The 26,274-nt window shown below is 35.6% G+C and overlaps 1 protein-coding gene across 1 annotated transcript in view; it reads right to left on the reverse strand.

The window, feature by feature from the left end:
- Window positions 1–24,966, reverse strand: part of RNGTT (RNA guanylyltransferase and 5'-phosphatase) — a 183,860-nt gene extending 158,894 nt beyond the window's left edge. Inside the window, exons 1-6 of the mRNA XM_032484877.1 lie at window positions 24,697–24,966; window positions 15,768–15,877; window positions 12,163–12,266; window positions 11,983–12,071; window positions 1,846–1,921; window positions 464–704 (exon numbers count right to left, since the gene is read on the reverse strand). Of these exons, the coding sequence (XP_032340768.1) occupies window positions 464–704; window positions 1,846–1,921; window positions 11,983–12,071; window positions 12,163–12,266; window positions 15,768–15,877; window positions 24,697–24,760 (684 nt within the window). The 5' untranslated portion in view covers window positions 24,761–24,966. The remainder of the gene's footprint in view (window positions 1–463; window positions 705–1,845; window positions 1,922–11,982; window positions 12,072–12,162; window positions 12,267–15,767; window positions 15,878–24,696) is intronic.
- Between the last annotated feature and the right edge of the window lie 1,308 nt (window positions 24,967–26,274).

Here is a 26,274-nt window from a genome sequence, read left to right on the forward strand (position 1 = left end):
GGTAACACCTAATGTTTTTTGTTAGGCCCTTTATTTCTAGAAGTGTAAGAAGAATTGGCTATAGAAAAAATCAGAATCTTCTGAGCTCAACTTTACAGAAAATTATGAAAATACCACCCATGGAAAGGAACAGAATTTATATGCAAAGTTAAACTACGAGGCAATTTTGCAAAGCATTAGTAAAAACTTTCACTCAGTATTTAATTGGAATTTCACAATATTTTGCAAAGAAAACAATAAATTCTCACTCTACCATTTAAGAGTTCTTTGGTTTACTTAAAGGGGAAAAAAAAACCCAGGATGAATTTACGTTGTAGAAAAGGCAAAGATCCATGGCTATCAAGAATGAAATAACCTTACAAATCTAGCTAAACAAACATAGTCAACATTCCATCTGCATAAATCTCAAGAGACCTGTAGAAGAAAAAGGAAAAGACTATATAATAATATTTTTAAACATTACCAGTTTTAACCGTTCTTTTCTCCTTTTGCCAAAGGAGGCACTTGACCCAGGTTCTGATTCCTTTTTTCCATCTTCATCCTCATCTTCATCTTCATCATCCTCAAAACACCAATCTGGCAATAGAGGTGGGGGTGGTGCTTCCTCTATATCACCATAGCGACGAAAAAGTTCTTTCAAATAATCACCCTTATAAATTCCTGGTGGTCTGGCTTGAGCAAAAGTAGCAACTGCTGCTTCAATACTATGGAAAATAAACACCATGCAATTTCCTCACTACTCTCCATTTATGTAGATTTATCAAAATTCACTTATTATATTTAAGGCACCATACAAAGCACAATAGAGGTTTTATAAAATGGACAAATCACGGTCCCCCTACTCTCAAGCCACTCAATTTATTAAGAGATAAATTCATTCTGAAAGTGTTATTATAATGTACACTGGTATTTCCTAAACTCTAGAGGTAAACTGTAATGAGTGTACAGACAAGACGTGGGGAGAGTCTGTGAAGAATTTAAGTAAAGCCTTGAAGGTTGAGGTCTGATGCTAAGCAAAAATATCAGTCAAAGAACGTGAATAGCAATTTGAAAAAAAAAAAGGAAAGAAAAGCATGCTTGTTCTTCAGTAACTTTCAACAGACCCAGGCAATAAGAGCAAGTCATTTGAGAAAGGCTAAGCACAGACTGAGTCTGACAGGAGTCTGGGGTTATTGTGCAGAGCATCTGTAGGCCAGAAAGGCAGAGCTAGAAGCTGATTATATTCAGAGAAGGACCTACTGCATGAAAGGCTCTGTAAACAAAAATAACGATGATCCTCAAAGTAAATGAGGAAATTCAGTTAGTGATACCCCATTCTCTCAGGTATTTCGGGTAACTAAGGTTCTAATCTCTGAGAATCTAAAAAGGCATTTCACAAACAGGTGCTCATAAAGACATGCTGATTGGTTTAAAAAGAGTAACTCTGTCCCCAAAAATACCTTTTCCACATAGCATTTAAGTTTTTGCTAGTACTCAACAGCTATTAAAAAAGGAAATACTAAAAATGAAAAGAAATACAAGAGTAACCTCCAGGGTGAAAACATACACAAACTATAGGGAGAATTTGTCTCTGGTAATTCTGTAAGATGTGAAAAAAAAAAATCTGGAAAAGAAAACACATCCTATATGCGATCCACAAGCACTCAAAAGTGCTACTTAGTACAAAATGAATGGTAACGAATGGTATTCTAAAGATTAACCAAATCTAAAATGGAAACCACTGCAAATCATGTTAATCATGACTTCACCAAAAACGTGGCAATATAAAATGCTAAAACTGAAAAAAATCAATAAAGAAGTTTATCAGTTACTAAGTATCAAACACTAAATACAAGAAACAAATACCTCCAATCCATTTTCTCCACCAAAAAGGCACATATGAGGAAACCAGTACGATTGAAACCATGGGTACAATGAACACCTAGAAAATAAAGCAGTTTTGATTTAAAATTAATAAATCACTTCAGAGGCCACATTTCACTTTAAAATTCCAATGTGCACTCAAAATACTTCAACCATTTTATAAAATAACTACATTTTTAAAACTTGGCCCTCTCATAACTATTAAACTTGTCAGTTTAAGTTACAAGCATAACTTATAGCACTAGCTAGAAGTTTAAATATAATAAATATATTTATACGTATAATATTATATATTAATAAATATACTGTCATACATTTATAAATATAATAAATATATTAAATATTATATATTGATTTATATGCAATTAACTGATTGACAGTTATATATAAGGTCTAAAGTTTTATCTTAAAACTAAAAGATTCCAAGCACTTTAAATAAGGTGGTATTTCATCAAACACACAACTCTAAAGGACACACACACACACACACATTCAGGACAATTGACCAGATACAGAAAATAACTGATGGATACACAGCACAATAAAAATAAAACTACTTTAAAGTTATCTAGAGACCAACAGACTGAAAGTCACTATTTGTTTAAGAGTGCAGAGGGGGGAACTCCAGATTGCAATGCAGTGAATGAGAATAAATGAATTCAAGTCTCACTCTTTTAGAAAGCTAGGAAGGGGAAAGAGAAATATAAAACAGAAAGAAACATGTGGGGTTTTAGGGGGGCAGTTTGGGGGAGGTATAGTTTAATATGAAAGGCTTAGATACACTTATAGGCTGAGAGGACCTGGTTAAATTACGAGGTCGAAAGTAATAAAGAACAAGGCTATAACTGGACAAAGTTTCTGAAGAGAAGAGATAAAAAATGAAGAGACAAGCCTTGAACATAAAAAGATAACCTTAGAAATAAATTGCTATAATCACGAAAACTATAAATTCAGCATCTCCATTGCTTCATAAGAAAAGGTGCCTCAAAAGTACTCAAAGATGTCAGCTGTAAACAGACTTTTTTACTCAACATGTATTTTTTATAAATTTTATTTATTCTTACTATAATTTTTTAATGGAGGTGCTAGGGATTGAACCCAGGACCTCATGCATGCTAAGGATGCACTCTACACTGATCTATACCCTCCCCTTCTAACATGTATCTTAACCAACATGAAATTTCCTGCCTACTTTATTTCAGACCAATTTAAGAGACAAATATTCTAACTTTAGATATGTTTCTCACCTACACCACTACTATTTTTGCATCCAATTTTTACTTTAGCAAAATTTACTAAATATTTAATGAATAGGAACTGTAAGAATGCCAGTTAAGTGATTAAGTCATATAATGATACATAATTTAAAAAAGTACCAATGTTCTTTTAATACTCATTGTTATGTAAATACATAAAGTTTTACCTTATTGTTATCTTACACTTCAAAACATTACTAGATGACTGGATTCTTTTTTCTTATAAAACCATTTTAAAATTTACTTATATGTACTGTTCATTGTTTCTAAGAACAGTTTAGAGCTTTAGCTTTTTAGCCTTACATAATTATCAAAGGAATAAAACCAACCACAAAATAACAATCAACAGAATGCAGTAATCCAATCATAAAGGACAGAGATGACCAGATTTTTTAAGTGAGATAAGGGTTAAGTAAAATAGATTACAGAAACCTGCATTAAAATAAATTCTACAAAAAAATTTGGAAGATTATGGATTTGATGCTAAAAAATGCCATAAATAAATATACCATAAGCCAAGTCTGATACGACTTCAATGTTTAAAAAACAAAAAAGCTTTTTGTTTTCAGTTTTCCTCAGTTCATTGTGAGAATGAGTCCATCTAGTGGCAAGTAAAGCACAGTTTATAACTAAAGATTAGCTTACTCTTAACTATCTCAAGTCTCTTCTCATTTAAATTTGTCTTCATTTTCTAGGTAGGGTAATATAATGAAATAAACTTACACATTTCAAAAAATATTAACATCAATCTACATATTAAGGGAAAACTATAGCTCTTTTAAAATCAAATCAAGACAGGAAACAATCTCCCCAACAAAAGAAGAGAAAGATGAGCTATAACTATAGAAATATACATGCCAGAATATAAGTATAAATTAAGAAAGGTGACTTCATATAGGGCTGGTGGCAACATATCTTTTTAAATAAAGCCTGATCTCAATATACCCAATTTCCTTTCTATCTCACTACTCAGATAAATTAATTTTTAGAATCAAAAAATGTATCTGACCAAACTAAATAAATGGTTCTTGACTGGGGGGATTTTGCCTGCCCCATCCCCAGAGGACATCTGGCAATGTCAGGAGACATTTATAACTGTCACTACTGGTGGGGTGCCACTAACATCTAACGGGTAGAGGCCAGGAATGCTATTAAACATCCTACAATGCACAGGAGAGTCCCCCAAAATAAAGAATTATCCAATTCACAACGTCAGCAGTGCTGAGGTCGAAACACCCCCTGGTCTAAATGAGAAAAAAAAAGTAAGAACAGAAAAAGGAAACAAACAATTATTTAGAACTTACTATGTGTCAAGTTATCTTAAATATTTTCATTTAATCAAAGAAATGTTTTTTACCAAAATAAACATGTATTACTCACGAAAATACATACTCACAAATCTGTCTCAGGTATTTATAACTAGAAAAACCTAAAGTAGTTAGAAGCATTAGTTATGTACCTATTACAGTCTACCATTTTACCAAGAAATCAGCCACTTCTCTTTTAACACAAAACAGATTTGTCCATTTCTCCAGTCCACAAAATTCTTATCCTCAAAACAGTCATATCTGTACATGCAAATAAACGTACTATATAGATCTATAATCTCTTATTTGTAATCATAATTTCAAAAAAGCTCTTAAAAATTAAGATTTTTGGTAGATCATTTGGGGACAAAACCTGACCTGAACTGATGTGATGTTATTTATACTCTATTTTTCTCACTGAGTGTGAATGAATATTCATATATTTAACTGCAGAAATGTTAATGTGTTTAATTATGGAATGCTCTCTACACCCAGATTATCTCTAAATACTATTTTCCACTATAACGAACCAGGGTCCTTAGAGAAATAACTGATTCCAAGTTTGGAAAACATGTTGTACCGGGACCACGAGCTTGCCTCTCCTCGCGACAATGAAACCACAACTGACTGCTAAATTACCATCGAAAAAAAGACCAGAACCAACAAAAAAGATCTTCAACCGGAAACATAAAGAGGGAACCACAGCGAGACAATAGAAGGGGCGTGCTCATGATATAATCAGGCTCTATATCCATCCCCCACCCCGGGTGGGCAACCCACAAGCTGAAGGATAATTAAGTCGCAGAGGCCCTCGCACAGGAGTGAGGGTTCTAAGCCCCATGTCAGGCTCCCCAGCCCGGGTTCTGGCATTGGGAGAAGAAAGAGACCCCAGGACATCCGGTTTTGAAGGCCAGCGGGGCTTAGCTCCAGGAGCCCCACAGGACTGAGGGAAACGGAGACTTCATTCTCTTGGGAAGCATACACAATCATTATAGGGAACCCAGAAAGAGAAGAGAGAGAAAGGACCTGAGAAAAATTTTGGAGAGATAGTAACAATAAACTTCCCTAACCTGGGAAAGGAAACAATCACCCAAGTCCAGGAAGCGCAGAGAGTTCCACACAGGATCAACCCAAAGAGGAACATACTGAGGCACGCAGTAACTTATAACCAAGAATACTCTATCCAGCAAGGCTCTTATTCAGATTTGATGAAGAAATCAAAAGCTTCACAGATAAACAAAAGCTAAAGAATTCAGCACCACCAAATTAGCTTTACAACAAATGTTAAAGGAACTTCTCTAGTCATCAAACCATAAGAAAAGAGAACCAAAAGGAGAAAGAGAAAAAAAATAATAAACCTACAAAAGATTGCTTTGGTGGTTCGGGGTCTTTTATGGTTCCATATAAATTTTGGAATTGTTTGTTCTAGTTCTGTGAAAAATGTAAATATTTTGACAGGGGTTGCACTGGATACGTAGATTGCTTTGGGTGGTGTGGCCATTTTGATAATGTTGATTCTTCCAATCCAAGAGCATAAGACATCTTTCAATTTCTTTGTATCAACTTCAATTTCTTTCACTAATATTTTACAGTTTTCAGAAGACAGGTAACCTCCTTGGTTAAGTTTATTTCTAGGCATTTTGTAGTTTTTGATGCAATGGAAATGTTTATGCCAGTTATAAAATTCTGGTTTTTTAAGTGAAAAAAAAAAAAAGTGAAGGGCTGCAAATGGCAAAATATCCTTCTTTCTTATGTGTGAGTTGTATTCCATTAGATATATGCTGCAACTTCTTCATCCATTCATCTATTGATGTGCACTTAGGATGCTTCCATATCTTGGCAATTATAAATAATGTTACTGTTGATAGCAGGATGTAGCTTTTTGAATTAATTTTTATTTTGCAGTTGGCTTTATTCCTTTGATAACTCTGTAAGTTTAAAAAGCTAAAGCTCTAAAAGTTCTTAGAAACAATGAACAGTACATATACGTAAATTTTAAAAATGTGCAGTATATTGTGTATCTGTATTTACATGCAATGTATTGTATATGTGCAGTCAAACTGTAATAATTCCACCTAATAAAACTGAAAAAAAAAAGAAAAACATGTTGTACCAGAAAACAAGGAAACCATCAAAGACTGATGGGGTGATATTGAAAGGATACAGAAACCAACTTGAATGAGCTCCCAATGACCTAGGACAGAGCAATTTGGGCACAAGAATAAATACTGACTGCAACTGATTTACATACATCAACCATATAAAAACTCATCGGTTCATACAGATACTCCAAAAAAATGAAATTAATCAGTCACCACTGAAGATTGGTAAAATACCAATTCATCATTCTGGAAATGGAAAAACAAAAGAATCAAACATTTAACTTGCCTTTCCAGTACAAACTGCATTTCAGAATAACCACAAATTATTGAGAAGGAATAGTTCTTTACTAAAGAAGAATTCCAGCTAATCCATGAAGAAATGAGAGAATCAGAAAAATCATCATTTTGCAACTCCAAATGAAATACTGGATTAAGGCAACAATCATCAATGGATAATAAAGTCATTTGACAAAAGACAGATGGAAAAGTTTACAACAGAGGAAACAAGATGCCACCACCTGAGCCTACTTACGCATCTTCGTACCACTAAGAGTGGGACAACCAGACATTCTGTGCCTCCTGATGTGGTGTGAAAGGAACTATACAATGCCACCTATGAAGTATTCTTGCCTAAAACATATAATTATGCCTCTAGATTTAACTACCAGTTTACAGGACAAACAGAAGACAAAGGAAAATGTTAACTAATATCATGAGGAAGCAATCAGATAAATCCAGAATGTGGAATATTTTATAGGACAAATGACCTACTTTCTCCAAGAAGTGGATGGGCATTAAAAAAAAGAGAATCAGAGAGATTTAGAAGACATACCAACAAAATGCAATATGTGGACACTGTTGAATCCTGGTTTGAAAATCTAACTTTAAAAAGGCATTTTGTAGATAACTGAGAAAACCCGAAAATGTACTAGGCTTTAGATGACCTTCAGGAATTTCTCATTATTCTGTTTGACATAACTGCATGGTGGTTATATAAAAACCAAAAATCTTTATCAGTTAGAGATGCATACTGAAATATTTTTAGTGAAATGACATGACATCTGTGGTTTGCTTTAAAATACTCAATAACAAATTTAAGGGAAAAAGAGGAAAAATGGAAAAAAAATCAGTAAAATGACAATTACTGAAGCTGAGTTATGGATACGTGAGGTATCATTTTACTATTCTCCCTACTTATGGTATGTTTGAAAATTTCTACAACAAAGAAAAATTAGGGTGTACTGCCCCTAGGGGAAGGTAACATATGGGAAGGACTGGAAACATCTGACCCCACAGGTTTCAGATGAAGGATTATGAAGCTATAGCTCTTTCTAAGTGTCAGAAAACGTTTGACGCTTCTGTATGAAGTGTTGCAAGAACGTAACATTTCCACTAAGTCTACAGTATTATCCCACAACCAGGCTAACTGAATGAATTAACAATTACATCAGCTAATTTAAAAACAATTTTTTTTAAAAGAGTAGCTTTGAAAGTAAATCCAAGTCTAACTTTGCTATGTCACAAATGTGTGTCAAGAACGTGTGCAAGGCTGATGAAAATTCCATCTGTGATCCTAAAACACAATTAAAATACTGTAAAAGCAGGCCAATATTTTCAGATCCTAAGAACACAAACTTGATTCTTTATTCCTTTTGTTTGGAAAAGCGTCACCAGCAACCAGCTCTAAGACCAGCTTCTGTTACTGTCTTCAGAGTATCACTGCAATAAATAACTGCCACTGCAATCTGTGCTCCCAAACTGGGCGGGCCCAAAGCAAATGTTTCCACTTCAATCCACATGAATCGCTACTACTGATGTAAAATAATATATACAATACATTGTAGCAGAGTTCTATAATTTTTGTAACTCATAAAACACTCAATTTAGAAAATTTTCCCATCAGTTCTACCAAGAATACAAATGGACAATTTATAACAAGGGTCAGTGTGTTTTCCTAAACCTAGGAGTGTTAATCCTTCTGAAATCATGACATCCAATTCCAGATGTTAAGATGTCTTGGTATTCTTCTTGAATTCTTCAAGTATATTTAGCATTTACCCCTACAATGGCTTCTCTCAAATGAAAAAAGTTGTTTTTAATTATTCAAATAAAAGCTTCAATGCTATTTTAGGCTGTATATCTTCTAGTTGTATCCTAAATATATAGGTATTTGTTACATATATTCATGTGAATGTGTAAATATATATACATATCACAGTATCATGTCATATATTCCCATAATACTATTCTTTTGTTAAATAATTGTTCATACTGTACAATATAAAGATCTGCTTCTATCAGATATGTAAGCTGTTTCATTTTTTAATTACAAAGCTGTGATTAAATTCCTTTCACATAAATGTTTATGTCCATCTCTGACTACTTCCTTTAAATAAATTCTTAGATGTAGTCTTGATGAGACAAAGTGTATGAACACTTTAAAGGATCTTGAGAAGTATCACCAAATTGTCCTTCCAGAGAGGCTGTACCAATTAATACTCTAACAATGTGTGTGTATAACCATTTTATCCAATCCTTAACACTGTATTTTTTCTAATCTTTGCCAATTTGATGGGGGAAGGTAACAACATATTTGAATTTGTATCTCTTGTTAAGAAGTAAAAATGAAAATTTTTTCATGTTTCTTGGCTATTTATATTTCATCTTTCATAAACTACATTTCCATTGTTTTCTGTATTTTTCTATGGAGGAATGCCTCTTTTGCCTGTTGGATTATAAAATCTTTTTGTCTATAAGAATATTAACTTTGAATCTGTCATATATATGCTTCAAATATTGCTCCCAATTTGTCAAATATCTTTTTGCTCTGCTTCTGTTGTATTTTGTAATACAGAATCTTTTTTTTTCTCTCTCTTTTATCTAGAAACCTGTGTAGCAAGCAATTAAAGATCTGGACTTTGAAGTCAGAAACTAGATTACAAACCTGGCTTAAATACTTATCAGATGTGTGACCTTGGGCAACCTACTTAATTTCTCTGAGGCTCAGTTTTCTTATCTGTAAAATAGGGATACCACCACATACTACACAGAGTGGTTGTGAAAAGACTGCATTCTTTCATTCCTTCATTTGTTCATTTAAAGTTTCCCACCAAGTCTGCCGGGAAATAATAAGCATTCATTAATAGCAGCTGTTACTATTATCATTGATAGGCATTAATTCTTGACAGTGTTCTCAAACTTAAGTGTACATAAAAATCACCTCAGACCCTTGTGGTTTTTGTTTTTTTTGTTTGTTTTTTTTTTTCTTTTTGGTTTTTGGTTTTTTGGAGTAAAGGTAGATTTATTTAAAGATACATACTACATAGAGTATAGGCTGTTTCAGAAGGCACAAACCCTTGTTTTTAAAAAGGTTAGGTTCCTAGGCTTCATTCCCAGGGTTTTTGATTATGCAGGTCCAGGATGGGGCCCTAAAACATGCATTTCTAATAAGGATCCTCAGATAATTCTGATGCAGGTGGTCCAGGAACACTCCTAAAAAAATACTTATTTATGGGTTCTGCCTTTGATGATATACTTGGAATATCCTTTCTTACCTCAGAGTTAAATAAATACTGACCTATATTTTCCCCTGTATTACAATGGGTCCTTTCAAAAATATATGAACCTAAAATATATTTTATTATATAGCTGGCTAAGGGTCTCAACATCATTTGTTGAATAATCACACCCTCCCCCTCCATCTCTACCACCAGGAAACAACTATAGTCTCCACTGCTTTACCACATGCTTTAATAACTGGTAAGGAAAACCCCCTTATTCTTTTGTTTTTCAAATTTTTTCTTGCTCACAATCTTGCCTGATGATCTGCCAAACAATTGTTTTCTGTGCTCAATAAATGTTTACTGACTTAATGGAGGAAGTGGATTTTACAAATAGAAATTCACTTCATAGTAATTCTTCCAGTCTCATTGGGATTTTGCTCAGAATTACATTAAAAATCTGAAATTAATTTGAAAACAATCTCTCTATTTCTTCAGTCTTTTAATATCCAAGTACATTTTTCTTAATAAAGAACTTCTACATTTCTTAATAACTTTATTCCTTGGTGTTTTGTACTTCTTTTACAGAAGACAGAAATAGTTTAGAGTGTAAACTGTCAACTCAGATTACTTAGGATCTGATCTAAACTCTAACTCTTTCCAATTGTGTGAATGATGTTGAGCAAGTCACTTAACCTTCTCAAGCCTGTTTCTTATAAAATGAAGGTGACAATATCTACCTAACAGAATTGAGAAGAAAATGAGATAGTGTATATAAAGTGATTTACAGAGTGACTAGCAGAGAGGAAATGTTTAATGTTAGCCAATATTATTAACATTAATGAGATCACTCTAACTATATATTCTAACTAGTTGCTGTTTATTTGCAGAAAAGTTATTGATGTTTTCTTATTTATCTGTATCCAACTATTTTATCTTCTGAATTTTACTATTCCTAAAATTTTTTCAGTCAATTCTTTAAATGGGGAAAATATTAGCTACTTAAAATTTTAAAAAGAAATCACAAAAGAAAATATACTAACAACGAGAGTTTTTAAATATTAGCAAAAAGATTAAAAGGCAAATGAACTGGGAAAAAATTCCAATAGTACATATAAGAAGTTAATTTATGGCATCTAACTATAGAGAAAAAATTATTCAATAAACTGTGCTGAAACAAATGACTGACTATATAGAAAAATTTAAATTAGATCCTCAATTCAAACCATATACCAATATAAATACCAGAAAGAGCAAAGAATCAAAGCTAAAAATCATAAACCTTAAAATTTCTATAAAACCACTCCTAGTAACATTGTTTATAATAGTAAAAAATAACTGAAAATAACACAAATACTTTAAGTACTTATTGTTTTAAGAACATTTACTTATTTATTACATTTATGTTTATTGCCTGCCTTCCCTCCCTCCACCCCCACCAATCCCTATTTTCTGTTTTCTCCACTGAGATGTGTTAAGAACTTGTATCTGGCAAAGAGTAGAATCAACATATATCTGCTGAAAGAACTATCCATCAACAGGAGAAAAGATAAACTAATAGTGTACTCATATGATGGAATCTACACCACAGCAAATAAACAAGTTACATACATCATCATGGATCATGCTCAGAAATATAATATGAGAGAAAAAAGGAAAGTTCAGAATGATACATACAGTATAAAATCCAAAATTATAAAAATTAAATATATAGTGTTTAAGGTACAGTACAACTGAAAAGGGACTATTAGGGCTTTATCTCAAAAATATAAAAATTAGAAAAATACATCTATTTTATAGTTCACAAAAGTTAGTCTACTACTCTAATAAACACTCTTGGTGATTACATAAAAATGAAAAAAAAAAAAAAAAAACTCACCAACTCACTTGTGAAAAAGAGAATCAAAACCCAATCACAAAATAAAACATTCAACAGTGGTAAAGCCAAACATACCTATAAGTTCAGGTGGGTTTCTTTCATTAAACCGCTCACACAGACGAATAAATGTCTCAGTATTCTCCGCTGTAGGGCACTCACCATGTCTAGTAATACAGAAACATCCCTTTTTAAAAGAAGAGATTATAAATTTCAATGAAAGGTTTCATTATTAAAGAAACTTAATACATGACTTACCCTTTGCATTGAAGTTTTATATATTTGATTCCTTCTTTTTCTATGTCATTTCTGTCATAGAACCTTGAAGTGTTTGTCAGGTCCACCAACAAGCCCATTTTAACCTTTAGAAAAAGAAAGAAAGAAAGGAAGAAAAAAGGGCAGATTTACTCGTAACTGAATTTGTTCCAAAACAAGTTGACTGAATGGCAATATTTGAGGCCAGTTTATCCAGCTCCACTGAGGGAGATTGTATGTTCACTCTGGCAATGAACTATTAACAATGAAAGCATCACTTACCCAAGTCTTATTCAAAGCACAGAACTTTGGCAGGCACTAAGTGAGATAAATTAACCCCTAAATAATGATGAAACAAGAACATGAGCAAAAGACTCCACTTCAACATTACGAAAGTTTACCTAAAAACACAAACGCTAATATAGTTTTCTGCATCTGCCATTCCAGTGATTATTAGACAAGAAGCCAGAACAGGGATAGCCTCTATCTGAAATACAGCCAACCCAAGCTCCAGGCACACACCAAATCAACACTCCAAGCAGCCATCACATCACTACACCACGTTAGGCAGTTAAATTCTAAAGTGAGGATGTAGGGTAAAAAGTGTGTACAGTCAAAATTCCCTTGTAAATCCCTTAAATAATCAATAAAGAACAGGACACATGGCCATTTTTATGCATCTCATTGAAGACTCACTCCCATTTCTCAGCCAGTTTTTCCTCTTGTATTGAAACAAAACCATTATTTATTCCATTGAGCAGTAACTAAAGTAGTTGGTTTGTGTTCAGGGGCCATAGGTTTGAGAAATCTTTAACAACTAGAATCACATTCAGCCTAGCAAGATAGTCTCACTAAGAAATGCACACCTGAACTGTGCGAGGTAAAAGAACAGTTAAGCCACATATCTTCCACCTCATTCTAAAGCATATACTCTCTAAGAAGAATGGCAAGAAAAACAATGTGTACTTTTTAAATTATTTTTCTCTCTTTTGTTGTTATTGATTTTATTGAGTAACTGTTGTCAGCTTTTCCTAAAGGAGACTAGTCTACAGAAAAATTCAACTCCATTGTCATAGGGGGAAAAATGGCAAAAATATTTAAATTTCATAAATCACAAAACAGACAAAATTATGTGCTTCTAAAATACAACTAGCTGCCTTAATGTGCTCTGTTGATTCCTCCCAATTTCTCAGGTCCTGTATGGATAAGGGACAGGTCTACCAATCAAGCAAGCTCGCACTTACAGGAAATGTACTTTTGATGGCATTTTTTGCAATCTCTACCCCTGAGCCTACTTCTCTTCCCTTTTCCGACATAGCTTCTGCAGTGATCTTATTGCCACACACGAAGCTTTAGATGCCATAATACAGTGTCTCAGTTAGAATTAGAACCCATGCTGTTTGTCTCCAGGTCCAAAATAAGAAGTGAATGAAAAGTGGACATGAGCAAGAAAATATGAATTTTCTAAATACATATGAATACTTTGGCTAAGGAAACTGAGAAACTGTATTGTGTGACTAAGCCGCCCTGAGCCCATATATATATGTATAAATGTGTTTATGTGCATGTGATGTGTCTGTGTGAATAATGTGTTTGCGTGTGAAGGTATCTGTAGGTATATACATACATTCATACATCTATTACACACACAAATTTATTTCTCTTAATAGACTCCCGATCCATGAAATAAGGATAATAATAGAATTTACCTTATACAGTTGTTGTTGAGATTTAAATGAAGTCCTTACTCTGTGCCAAGCAGTATTCTATGTGCTTTATATGCATTAATTTTATTTGCAAATGAGAAAACTGAAACATGAAGAGATTATGCAACTTCACCACAAAAGCAGTAAGTGGCAAACTGGAACTGAAACCCAGACTAACTGGCTTCCAAGCCCAAGCTCTCAGCACTCTGCCTGGGAAATACTTAATGCTCTATAAATGTTAAGTATAACTTTCAACATGTAATTAGTAGTGAAGGTTAAAAATTGAAAGTTTACAAGTGAGCTAAAATAAAAATATATAAATAAATAAAGACCCAAAACTACACCAAGAGTAGGAATGAGTTAACAGGTTACCAAAAACCAAGTGGTAACTTCACTATCCCATGATAGGAGCCTTGCACGTAATAGGCACCAATATTTGAATGTACTAATATAGCATACAATAACAGACTACCAAGAGTATAAAATAGAAGAGTAACGATGGTTGGTGTTATGGGTTGAATTCTGCCCCCTAAAAACGTATGTTCAAGTCCTAACTCCCTGTGAATGTGACCTTATTTGGAAACAGGGTTAGAGGGTCTTTGCAAATATAATCAAGATGAAGTCATACTGGATTAGCGTGTCCTTATAAGAGGGAAATTTGGATACTAACACACAGGAGAATGTTAAGAATGAAGCAGAGACCACTGATGGAGCTGCAAGCAAGGAATACCAAGCACTGCTGGCCATGCTTGGAGTAAAGAATGGAAAAGACTCTCCTCCCAGCCTCCAGGACGAACCAACCTTGCCAATACCTTGATGTGGAACTTCTAGCCTCCAGGACTGTTAGAGAATAAATGTCTGCTATTTTAAGTCACCCTGTTTTTGGTAATTCGTTAGAGCAGCCCTAGGAAACTAATATAATTAGTATCATGTCAGAATAACATTTAAAATCACAACTTTCATCTAGAAAAAGTTTGGCAATTTCCTGTAAAACTAACCATGCCTGCAATCATCATACCATTGGGTATGGTACGACTGCTTGGGTATTCAGTCCAGAAAAATGAAAACTTACGTTCATATAAACACTTGTAATGAATATTCATAGCAACTGTATTTGCGATACCTCATAACTGGAAACAACTCAAATTGATTAAATTGCTATTTAAGCACTCAGCAAGAGAATGGTTAAATAAATTCTGGCACATCCATACAACTGAATACTCAGCAATAAAAAGGAACAAAATTTTTGTTGATTCATACAATAACCTGGATGGACCTCAAGGGCATTATGCTTAGTGATAACAGCCAATCCCAAAAGGTCACATATTGTATCATTCCATTTATATAACATTCTCAAAATGACAAAACTACAGAGATAGGGAATAGGTTAGCTATGAGTTTCCAGCCTATAGGGATGGGGGTGTGAAGAGGGTCTGACTCTAAAGGACTAGCATGAGGGAGTTCTTTTGAGGAGAAGGAACAGTTCTGTAACTATCACCATGAATCTATACATTAGGTCAAACTATATACTATGTACATATACATACAAATTAATGAATGTAAAAACTAAATCAGGTCTACAATCTAATCAACAGTACTACACCCACAACACTATAAACTGACTATACTTCAATTAAAAAAAAAAATATATATATATATATAAAAAACACTAGTACCATACCAACATCAATTTCCTGCTTTTGATGCTGTAATACAGTATATAAGTTGTCACAATTGGGAAAAGCTGGGGAAAGGTTCACAGAATGCTATGCACAATTTTTGCAACTTCCTCTTAGTCAACTAATTATTTCAAAATAAAAAGGTTTACTTTAAAAAGTCACCTGAAGAACAAACGAGAGAGAAAATATGTTAAAGCAGTTTTAAAAATGTTTTGATTCTTACCTTCAGACTCTTTAGATAATTTGATAGCATACTGGGATGGAACCGATTTTCTTCAGCAACTTGACTATCATACCTTGGTCCCAACATTGTCTTCAGAGGTAAGAATCTTCCTAAACAACATTAAGATGGATAACAATTTTCATTAATGAAAATGTTCCAGGTTAAAACTCTGTAATTAGCAATTATCAAAATCACTTTCTTACAATGTTTTAAATGGAACACTCTCAATTTACACTATACTTTAAAAAAGGTACTGCGTTGGAACCTTTAAGGACAACATAAATTCTAGAAATTAACAATCAAATATAACAGCAAAAGAAAATTACCAGTGAATGGAACTTCCATAAAAACTCTTAAGTTCTAAACTACCACACTAAAAAGTTACTACCTTAAGCAAAAACAAACAAATGGAACCTAATCAAACTTACAAGCTTTTGCACAACAAAGGAAATCATAAACAAAATGAAATAACCTACAGAATGGGAGAAAATTATCTGCAAACGAGGCAACTGAAAAGGGCTTAGTTTACAAAATACATGAACAACTCATACAACTCAAAAATTTTTTTAAAAAAGCCCCAATCAAAAAATGGGCAGAAGACCTAAACAGACCTTTCTCCAAAGAAGACATACAAATGGCCAATAGGCACGTGAAAAGATGCTCAATATTGTTAATTATCAGAGAAATGCAAATCAAAACTACAATGAGGTATCACCTCACACCAGTCAGAATGGCCATCATTCAAAAGCCCACAAACAAAAAAATGCTGGGGAGGGTGCAGAGAAAAGGGAACCCTCCTACACTGTTGGTGGGAATGTAATTTATTGCAGCCACTATGGAAAACAGTATGGAGATTCCTTAAAAAACTAAAAATAAGAGTTACCATGTGATCCACTCCTCGGCATATATCCAGAGGAAACTCTAATTCAAAAAGATACATGAATCCCAATGTTCACAGCAGCACTATTTACAATAGCCAAGACATGGAAACAACCTAAATGTCCATCAACATGACTGGATAAAGAAGACATGATACAGACACACACACACACAGACACACACACACACATACACTAGAATACTACTCAGCCATAAGAAAGAATGAAATAATTCCATTTGCAGCAACATAGATGGACCTAGAGACTACCATACTAGGTGAAGTCAGAAAGACAAAGACAAATATCATATGATATCACTTATATGTGGAATCTTAAAAAATGATACAAATGAACTTATTTACAAAACAGAAGTAGATTCATAGACATAGAAAAAAAAACTTACAGTTACCAAAGGGGAAAAGGGTAGGGGCAGGGAGGCGAGAGATAAATTAGGAGTTTAGAATTAGCAGATACAAACTACTACAGATAAACAGATAAAGAGCAAGATCCTACTGTACAGCAGAGGGAAATATATTCAATATCTTGTAATAATCTATAATGAAAAAGAATATGAAAATGAATGTATATTTGTATGACTGAATCACTATGCTATACACCAGAAAGTAACACATTGTAAATCAACTATACTTCAATTAAAAAAAAAGTTTAATTAAAAAAAATAAAGTTACTGCCATAAAACCTTTAAAGATAATGGTACTAGAAAACTGATAATGGAGTGAATTAAATCAATTCCTTAAAATTCCTATTACACTATTTTGATATGAAATTGGAACGCTCTCCATTTTACGGACCTGAAACATCTCAGGAAAAGGATCATGTTACGAAGCATAGTAACCAAAATCACTCTCCAAACAACTATCAGTGATTCTAATTTCAGCAAGGCTGACTAACTTTTGGCCTTTTTTTCTGAACTACCATATAAGCATACGGGAAGTCATCTTACATAACCAATTTTAAAACCACCTATTTTAGCATATAAATCAGTATTCTAAAATACCATAAAATCAGTAAGAATATCTACCTAAAATAATATCTAAGTGAAATCTTAACATCTGTCCAGAGACGGTAACCTAAATTTCATTAAAAAAACATTTTTTTCTATTTTTATTTTCTTCAAAACTATTCAGGGTCACCAGTAACCTCCACAATTGCTAAAACCAATGGTCAATTCTCAGTTCTCAGAGAATTGATCATTGTTAATTCAAGAGGAAGCTCCTGAATCACCTTTTTCTCATGGCTTCCAGGATCCTACATCCTCCTGGCTTTCCCCCCTCTCCCTCTGGCCTCTCCTTCTCAGTCTCCTTTACTGGCTCCCTCTTATCTCCCTGACCCCTCTGTTTTATCCCAGGGCTCTGTCCTTACACCTCCTTTCTAACTACATTCACTCCTTTGGTGTCTCATCTAGTCTCACTGCTTTAAAAGCCATGAATGTGCTGATGACTCACAAATGTGTATCTCCAGGCCAAAACTCTCCCTTAACTCTAGACTCAAATATCAAATTGCCTACCTGACTTGGTCTCTACTTGATGTCTAACAGACATCCCAGGCTTATATTCAAATCTGAGTTCTCAATGTTCAACCTCCACAAGCTGCTCCTCTCCTGGTCTTCCCCATCTCAGCAAATGGTAACACCACTGTTTTTAGAAGTCCAGGCATAAACCTTTGGAGTTATCCTTGACCCGTCTCTTTCCTGCACACCCCCCCATCCAATCCATCAGCAAATCCTATCAGACCTATCTTCAAAATATATCCAGAATCTGACCAATTCTTATCACTTCCACCATCACCTCACCTAGATTATGATACTTCATTTAGTTTATTTAACAGACATTTAATGAGTGCCTGTTATGTACCAGGCATTATTCTAGGTGTCTGGAATACAGCAGTGAAAAGAAAAAAACAGATAAAAATCTATGCCCTCATGGAGCCTACTTTCCATTGGGGAGAAATACACCACAAACAATAAACATAGTAAATAATTTGGTAGATGTTTCATCCCAGTAGTCTTAGAGGTCCAATTCTGTTTCCTCTAAATACCCTTAGCCTCCTTGCTCCTCCCCCATTACTCAGTCACATTCTCCTGAGAAAAACCCAGACCTTAATAAGCCCAACCACCTGATTTCTTTGGGCCCACACCTATGCAGCTCAAGGCTCCTAGAGAAATCTCACAGCACAGGAGATGGGCAACACTATAAATCATAATCACCCATCTCAAAGGCACTCCTATGATAAATAACTGTTTCATATCTTTTCCTCATTTGTAAAGTATACAAGCTCCCCTATCCCCTTTTCAACTGACAGCCTCTCATTAAACCTCACTAAAAAGAAAAGGTAAAGAGAAACTGAAGCTAACTTTATTTACACATATCAGACACGGTTTAAAACATTTTACAAAGAATTAATTCATTTACTCCTAATGGAAATGTATGCAATGTTATTATGCCCATTTTACAGATGAGGAAACCAAGGCAAGAGAGATTAAGTAACTTGCCCATTGTCACACTTCTAGTAAATGAGAGAACAAGGCCCTGGTAATATGGACATAAAGCCCATGGATGTAACTGCTATTCAACAACACCTCACCCCATCGGGCAGAAACCTGCCTCACCTTTGCAGTTATAAGCCTTTCTGTTTCTGAGTTCATTTTCTCTTTCATCCCTTGTCCTTCCTCCCATTAAAGGCAAGTTCCTTCCCTTCTTCTCTGGACTCCTTTCCATTTTGCCTTCTCAAGGACCATCAATCAACCCTTCCTCCCTTTCATGTTGTTACCAACTTTCCTAGTATCTTAAAAATCTCACAGGCATCTCATACTTCTGATAACTCCTTCCTTCTTGAAAAGTTCTCTTGGCTTCCATGACACCAGACTCCTTCAGTTTCTACCACCCACCTAACACCACTCCCGATTTCTGACTATTCCTTCTCAACTTCTTTGTTCCCTCTTTTTCCTCTAACTGACTTCTAAATGCCAGGTTTTGTAGGCTCCATCTTGGAATCTTCTCTTCTATTCTTTCTACATTCTCTGCCCAGAAGGTCTTCTCCACTGCATGGCAGAAACAATGCTATCTGTTCACCAAACTCTAATTATTTTCCTCTGCCACAGCACACAGAATGACTACATTTCTCAGCTTCTCTTTTGTTAGATGAGGGCCACGTGACTGGATTGCGGCCAGTGGGATATGGGGAGGAGTGAGATATAACACTACCAAGGTTGGTCAGCAAACCCCCTGAGAGATCATCCATTCCTGCTCTTCCCTTTCCATGGCAACCTTAGAGGTCACAAGTTTAAGAGGACAGCATCATAAGATGGAAAGAGCCCACAGAGTCAACACTTGGAGAAGAGTTGCCCAGGAAGGCTGCCTAACACACAAGGCATTGTACTATAAGCAAGAAATAAAGACAGTATGTTGATAGGAACTGATGGGAACCCTTGAGTTTGGAGAATGGTTTGTTAGAGAAACCAGCATTACTTACCCCACCTAATCAACTAGTGTGTTTTTAAATATTGTCTTTAGGCTGATGATCCTTAACTGTAAAACTCCAACCTGTTTGAATTCCAAACCATATATCCAATCGTACACTCAACATCTCTGCTTGAGCAATCAGGATCTAAAGGATACCTCTTCCAACCTACTTCCCCTACAATAACCTTAATGATAGCAGTCATCCCACTGCATAAGCAGAAAGTTAGGACAAAGTTTTGACTCTCTTTCATTCTAAATTCAACACCAAGTCCTTTCCATTTTCCCTAATTGATCTTTCAAATCAGCCTACTATGCTGCAACTCTACTTCTAAACCATTACCATTATCTTTCACCTGGACTACCATGACAAGTTCCTAACTAGTCTCTCCACTTCCATTCTTGTCTCTTTCAAATCATTAAACACAGAGCAATTAAAGTAAGCTTTTTAGAACTGAAGTCAAATCATCTCATCCCAATGCTTAAGAAATGGCAACGGTTTGCCAGTGCAATTTAAAAGTATGTAAATGTTAAAATTCCTCATCACACCCTAAAGCCTATATGATCTGGCTCATACTCTCCAACCTCATATCCACATCTGCATTTTAAGTCCAAGCTATCTCTCCATCATCATCCTAAGAGAAGTCCTTTAAAAAAAAAAACTATCTAGGAAACTTCTATTTATTCAAGATAATTCATATACACCTCCTCTGGGAAGCCTTCCCTGAGCCCCTTTTTCCCTAACATCAAACAAAGAATTAGGTTTATTACCTCTAGTATCCCATAACATTCTATAATAGAGTCATTACCGCACTTGTTACAACAGAACTGTGTTTTAAAATTATGGTTTGCTACTCCATGAAACTATGTGTTCTTTAAGGTGAGGGATTATACCTTAATCATCTCCCTAGTCCCAAAAACCAGCACAAAGTAGACACAAGTATTTCTAAGTAAAATGACTTCGAAGTCATCATTATGATCATAAAACTGTATCATATTTATATTCCCACTGTTAGTTTTGAAGTTCTTTACACACAGTGCATACAAAATAATTTTATGTTGAATAATCTATCTTTAAGAAATGAGAAGTCTGTTTTCTTCAAGTGTTCACCTGAAATCTATCACTCAGAAGGAGAAAAAAGGAATTCCTCAGAAGTCAAGCTTGGCCCTATCTCCAGAAGCTCTCTCACAGGAAGTGTGGTTTAATTAGAGAAGGTGACTTCATGGTGGAACAAATTACTATTTATAATTAGTACCATCTTCTTTCTGGTTCAGGAAAATCATGAACTTCTAGTACTTACAATGAGAAAAGCAGTCTTAACACATTTTCTTAAATATTTAGCAAAATAGCAAAGAAATTATATAATAAGCAGGAATTACTTTTATCATCAGAAAACAAAATAAGAGGAAGACAACAGGAAGTAGAAACTGGGAATGTGTATGATTCCTTATTTTCCGCTAAAGCTTATAAGAATATAGCTAGCATTTCTTGTTCTGCTACTATAAAATACTGACAACCCTGCATATCCAAAATACACAATGTGGCATGAACACTTCTAAGACACAGAGAGACAGAATTTTAAGGGAAATTCAGAGACTTATCAAGAATTTTATGTTGTATTCACTTTACTTTCTAATAAGCATCAAAAGCCAACGCAGAACTGAGTATCAGTAAAGATTCAGTTTGGTTTCAGGAGGCCTGGGGTTCTGTCCAGGACCCACAACTGATCAGACAGATGAGCTTAGTGACTCACTGAGCACAGTAACTAACAGTCTAGCTTTTGGGTGTCAAAATATTCCAATACAATAAAAACAAAAAACTTTTTATTCCTGACCCTTCATCCTCAGGAGACAGAGGGAAAAAAGGACTATTTTTTAAGTCTATTTTTTTAAAAACTCTATTTTTTAGACAAGTATAAAACTGCCTAGAGCCTAGCACCTTACCAGCTGCTATCCATCCCCATCAGCACATTTGTCCCATTCATCTAAGAAGTCAGTATTCCGGTATGTGTCTTTGCCATCTGCAGATTATATTAAAATTCTAATTTTTAAACTTTTTTTCTAATTCCAAGTAAAAAATATTCACTCTGACAAGACCTGCTTTATGATTTTGTTTTTCTCACAAATCAGTGTAGCAGGTAACTCTAATGAAAGGACCCTGGAAGCATGCTCCAGGTTAAAAAAGAAGCCAGACATTTAAGTTTAGAGGTTTCTTCATAACTCCACAGAGAGAGAACTACATGTAAAAAGAAAGGATTCAATACTGAGAGATGGCAAGGGGAAAAAAAGGTCAAAATAGGGAGTTGGTATAGCTCAGTGGTAGAGCGCAAGCTTAGCATGCACAGGGTCCTGGGTTCAATCCCCAGTACTTCCATTAAAAAAAAAAAAAAAAAGAAGTCAAAATGTCTGTAGAGTAAGATCTATAAAGAGAAATGTAAAGAACTGTGATCAATTCATCTATAAAGAGAAATGTAAAGAACTGTGATCAATTCATTTCAAGCAGAAAGTACAATGACTATCAAGTACAATTATTTTCAATACAAGTGAAAATGCCTATAAAAATTGTTAGAACATAAAGAAAATTATTTCATTTTTTGTTAAAGAAAAATATTTCCTCACCCATTTTTCGTTAAAGAAAAACATTTCCTCACCCCAAGACTTGCTTCAATTACCTTACAGTATCACTTTTATCCATTATTTATATGGCTTTATTGACTGAGGATTTTATATAAAATGTGACAAAAAGCTGACTAACTAGAAAAATCAGAAACCCTGAATTAAAAGATGACTACAGAAAAGGGGGCAGGGGATGGGAAGGGACAGAATGGGATTTCAAAATGTAGAATAGATAAACAAGGTTATACTGTATAGCACAGGGAAATATATACAAGATCTTGTGGTAGCTCACAGCAAAAAAAAAAAGTGACAACGAATACATGTATGTTCATGTATGACTGAAAAATTGTGCTCTACACTGGAATTTGACACAACATTGTAAAATGACTATAACTCAATAAAAAAAAGTTTAAAAAAATGACTACAGAATCTTCTCTTCAAATAGTTTAAAATAACTAGGCAGACATACTATAGATATGCACATAATTAGTAAGTATGCACAGCTCACTACAAAATCCTTTAATTTTTGTTTCAAAACACCTCTACAAAAAGCATTAAGTTGGAATTAGTTAAAATTTAAAACTTCAAAAGAAACTGTCAAAAGAATGAAAAGGCAAGACACGGACAGGAGAAAAGACTTCTAAAAGCACATATACAACAAAGGACTTGTATTTACAATATATAAAAAACACTAACAACTCAAAAATAAGCTAAACAACTCAACTTTAAAAATAAGCAAAAGATTTGGACACTTTGCAAAAGAAGATATGTGAACTGCCAAGAAACACATGAAAAGATGCTCAACATCAAACCACAATTAGATAGTATTAAACACCTATTACAGTGGTTAAAATTAAAGACTGATCAAACCAAATGTTGGAGGGAATATGGAGCAAACAGAACTCTCGTACATTGATGGTGGGAATGCAAAATGTTCGGACTTTAGGAGTTTGCAGTGTTTTAGAAGCTTAAATGTACACCTACCATATGATCCATTCCTCTCCTAGAAATTCACACATGGTAAGTAAAAACATATGTCCACACAAAGAACTGTACATGAATGTCCATAGCAAGTTAGTTTGTAATAGCCAAAAACTGGAAATAATCCAAAGGACCATCAACAAGTGAATGGATAAACAAATCTGTGGTGTATCTTTATCAATGGAATACTACTCAACAATAAAAAAGAGATGAACTATTGACACATACAAGAACATAGGAAAATCTCAACTCCCTCCCAAAAAAGAGTACACACTATGTTTCCATTTATTTTAAAAAGTATACAAAATGCAAACTAAATCTAGTGACAGAAAGCAGATCAACGGCTGCCTGAGGAGGAAGGGATTACAAGGGGCAGAATAGGAAACCTTGAGAGGTAATGATTGTGTTAACTATCTTGATTGTGCTTATGGTTTCAAGTGTGTTTCATGTGGGAAGTCAAAATTTATCAAACTGTACACTTTAAATTTAAAGTTTGTTGTGTCAAACATCTTTATGGAAAAAAATCTCCGTAAAAGTCACTAAAAAAAAAAAAAAAAAAAAAAAAAAAAACCTTCAGTCTTAGTGTTGACCAATTTCACCGAGGGAAACTGCCCGCCCGCCCTCCTCCATCTCAAGACAAACACTGGTCCCTTCCCCTTCAGGGAACCCTGAAAGGTTCACTAACTCCTGACTGAGCTTCAAAGGATTGTTCACTGGGTTCTTGGGTCTTCGGCTCCAACCAAACAAACCTCTTATCTACGTTCCCGTTCACAATACTTAGCCTTACCGGATAGTGACAAGTGCCCCCACCCAGCGACCCACTCCCTCCAGTCCACGTTCCCAAACACTCATCCACGAAGCAAATCTCGGTCATGAAACCCCACTACCAGGCACTGAACCACGAAAGCTGCGCCCACTCGGCCGACCCCAGGCCTGCCGGTGCGCGGGGGCTCCAAAAGCCCCCGTCCGAGTTACCTGCCACCGGCTGGCCGCGCCGCGGACAGTTTAGCCACCGCGGCGGGATCTTGTTGTGAGCCATCTCTTGGGGCCGCGCAGAACCGTCCCCTCAACCAACGCTCGCCGCGCCTCTGCCGCCGCCTCCTCGCGGTCAGCTCTGCACCCGAGGTCCGAGGCGTCCGAATCCCAGACTGCGTCCGAATCCCAGTCGCCTGGACCTGTTAATGTCAGCGACGGCGCGCCACTTCCATTCAGGATTAACTCCAGGCGAGCCCACAATGCATCGCTACTTCCGTCCCTAAAAGCCCCACCCCCTTCTTTCCGAGGTCAAAGGTGAAGGAAGAGAAGTTCGGTGGAGGGATGGGAGGGCCAAGGCAAATAGGAGGGGCGGGTCTTCCCTCACCCCGCCCCGCCCAGATCCCGGCGCGCTCTCAGGGCGGCTTTGCGCATGCGCAGCTTCCACAGTACGGGGTCCTGCTGAGCGACCCTTACTTTCTTTTTCCATCTAGACAGCGGATGGAAGCCCGAGAGTGAAAGGAAGCCAGCTTCTTTCCACACGTAGATCGGTCCGCAGATTTCATAAAGGCATTTGTTTTAGTGACGAAAGAGGTCTTTCGTCCGCTGTCATAGCTCAAGAGCCTGATCGCCCTTTTTCCGCCAAGTTTGGCGTCCGGACAGGATCTGTGTTTGATTCTGAATTTGGAAATTTCTTCCTGACTTGGATTAAGGGAACAGGCTTTAGCGAAATTCCAAGGGCGAGAGATTCGAGCACAAGAAATGAGGAATTTCTCTTTTGAAGAATACTTCTAGGGATCATGAAGCATATTTAAATTAATCCCAAAACATTTTTATGCGTTTTGTTTGTACATTTCTGGACCAAAGTTTTATAGCGTAATTGGGAGTCTCAGAGGGTCCGTCTCAGAATTATCAACTAATGCGTCTAATTGGCAAAGGGAGGAATTGCCCAATGGAGTACCACTACGTGGCGCTGTTCTCCTTTGCCTTACCGAACCGATAGTCTTTCCCTTCAAGTTAAGCAGGGGTGGTTGGGAGCATTTTACAAACTACGGTAAGAAGACTTCGTGTAATCAGACCAATTTAGCTAAAATATTCAATATAAAGCTGGATGCTGGCAAATTAGTTGTGATGTAACAGTTTGGGTTTTAAGCACCAGTGCTGTATTTGAACTGAATGAATTTTAAAAGTTCGGTGGAGAACTTGCCCAGCAGCTCAACCCCTGAATGCCTGGACCCTGGAGAATTCTCCCCCAGAAATAGAGAGCCCAATGGCTGTCTCTGAGACAGCCTGAGTTAGGTCACACTCCTGGTTACATCTGCTGAGACCTTTTAGTGAAAGCATCACTCCTCTGCTGACAAGCTGACAGGACAGGCTGTGCACTGTTCTAAGGGGAGGGAGGTTATTATACCTACATTTAAAAAAAAAAAGCAAAACAACAACAAAAAAAAACCTTCTTAAGACTCCATTTCCTTACAGACCCCCCCAATCTGCCCAAATGATGCCCAATTCTATTCTCTGAAATTCAAAATCAAACCCATATCCTGCCAGGAATTGGTACCATAGCCAGAGTGGTGAAAT

The sequence above is a fragment of the Camelus ferus genome, chromosome 8 (assembly GCF_009834535.1).
Source record: "Camelus ferus isolate YT-003-E chromosome 8, BCGSAC_Cfer_1.0, whole genome shotgun sequence".
NCBI classification, from domain to species: Eukaryota; Metazoa; Chordata; class Mammalia; order Artiodactyla; family Camelidae; genus Camelus; species Camelus ferus.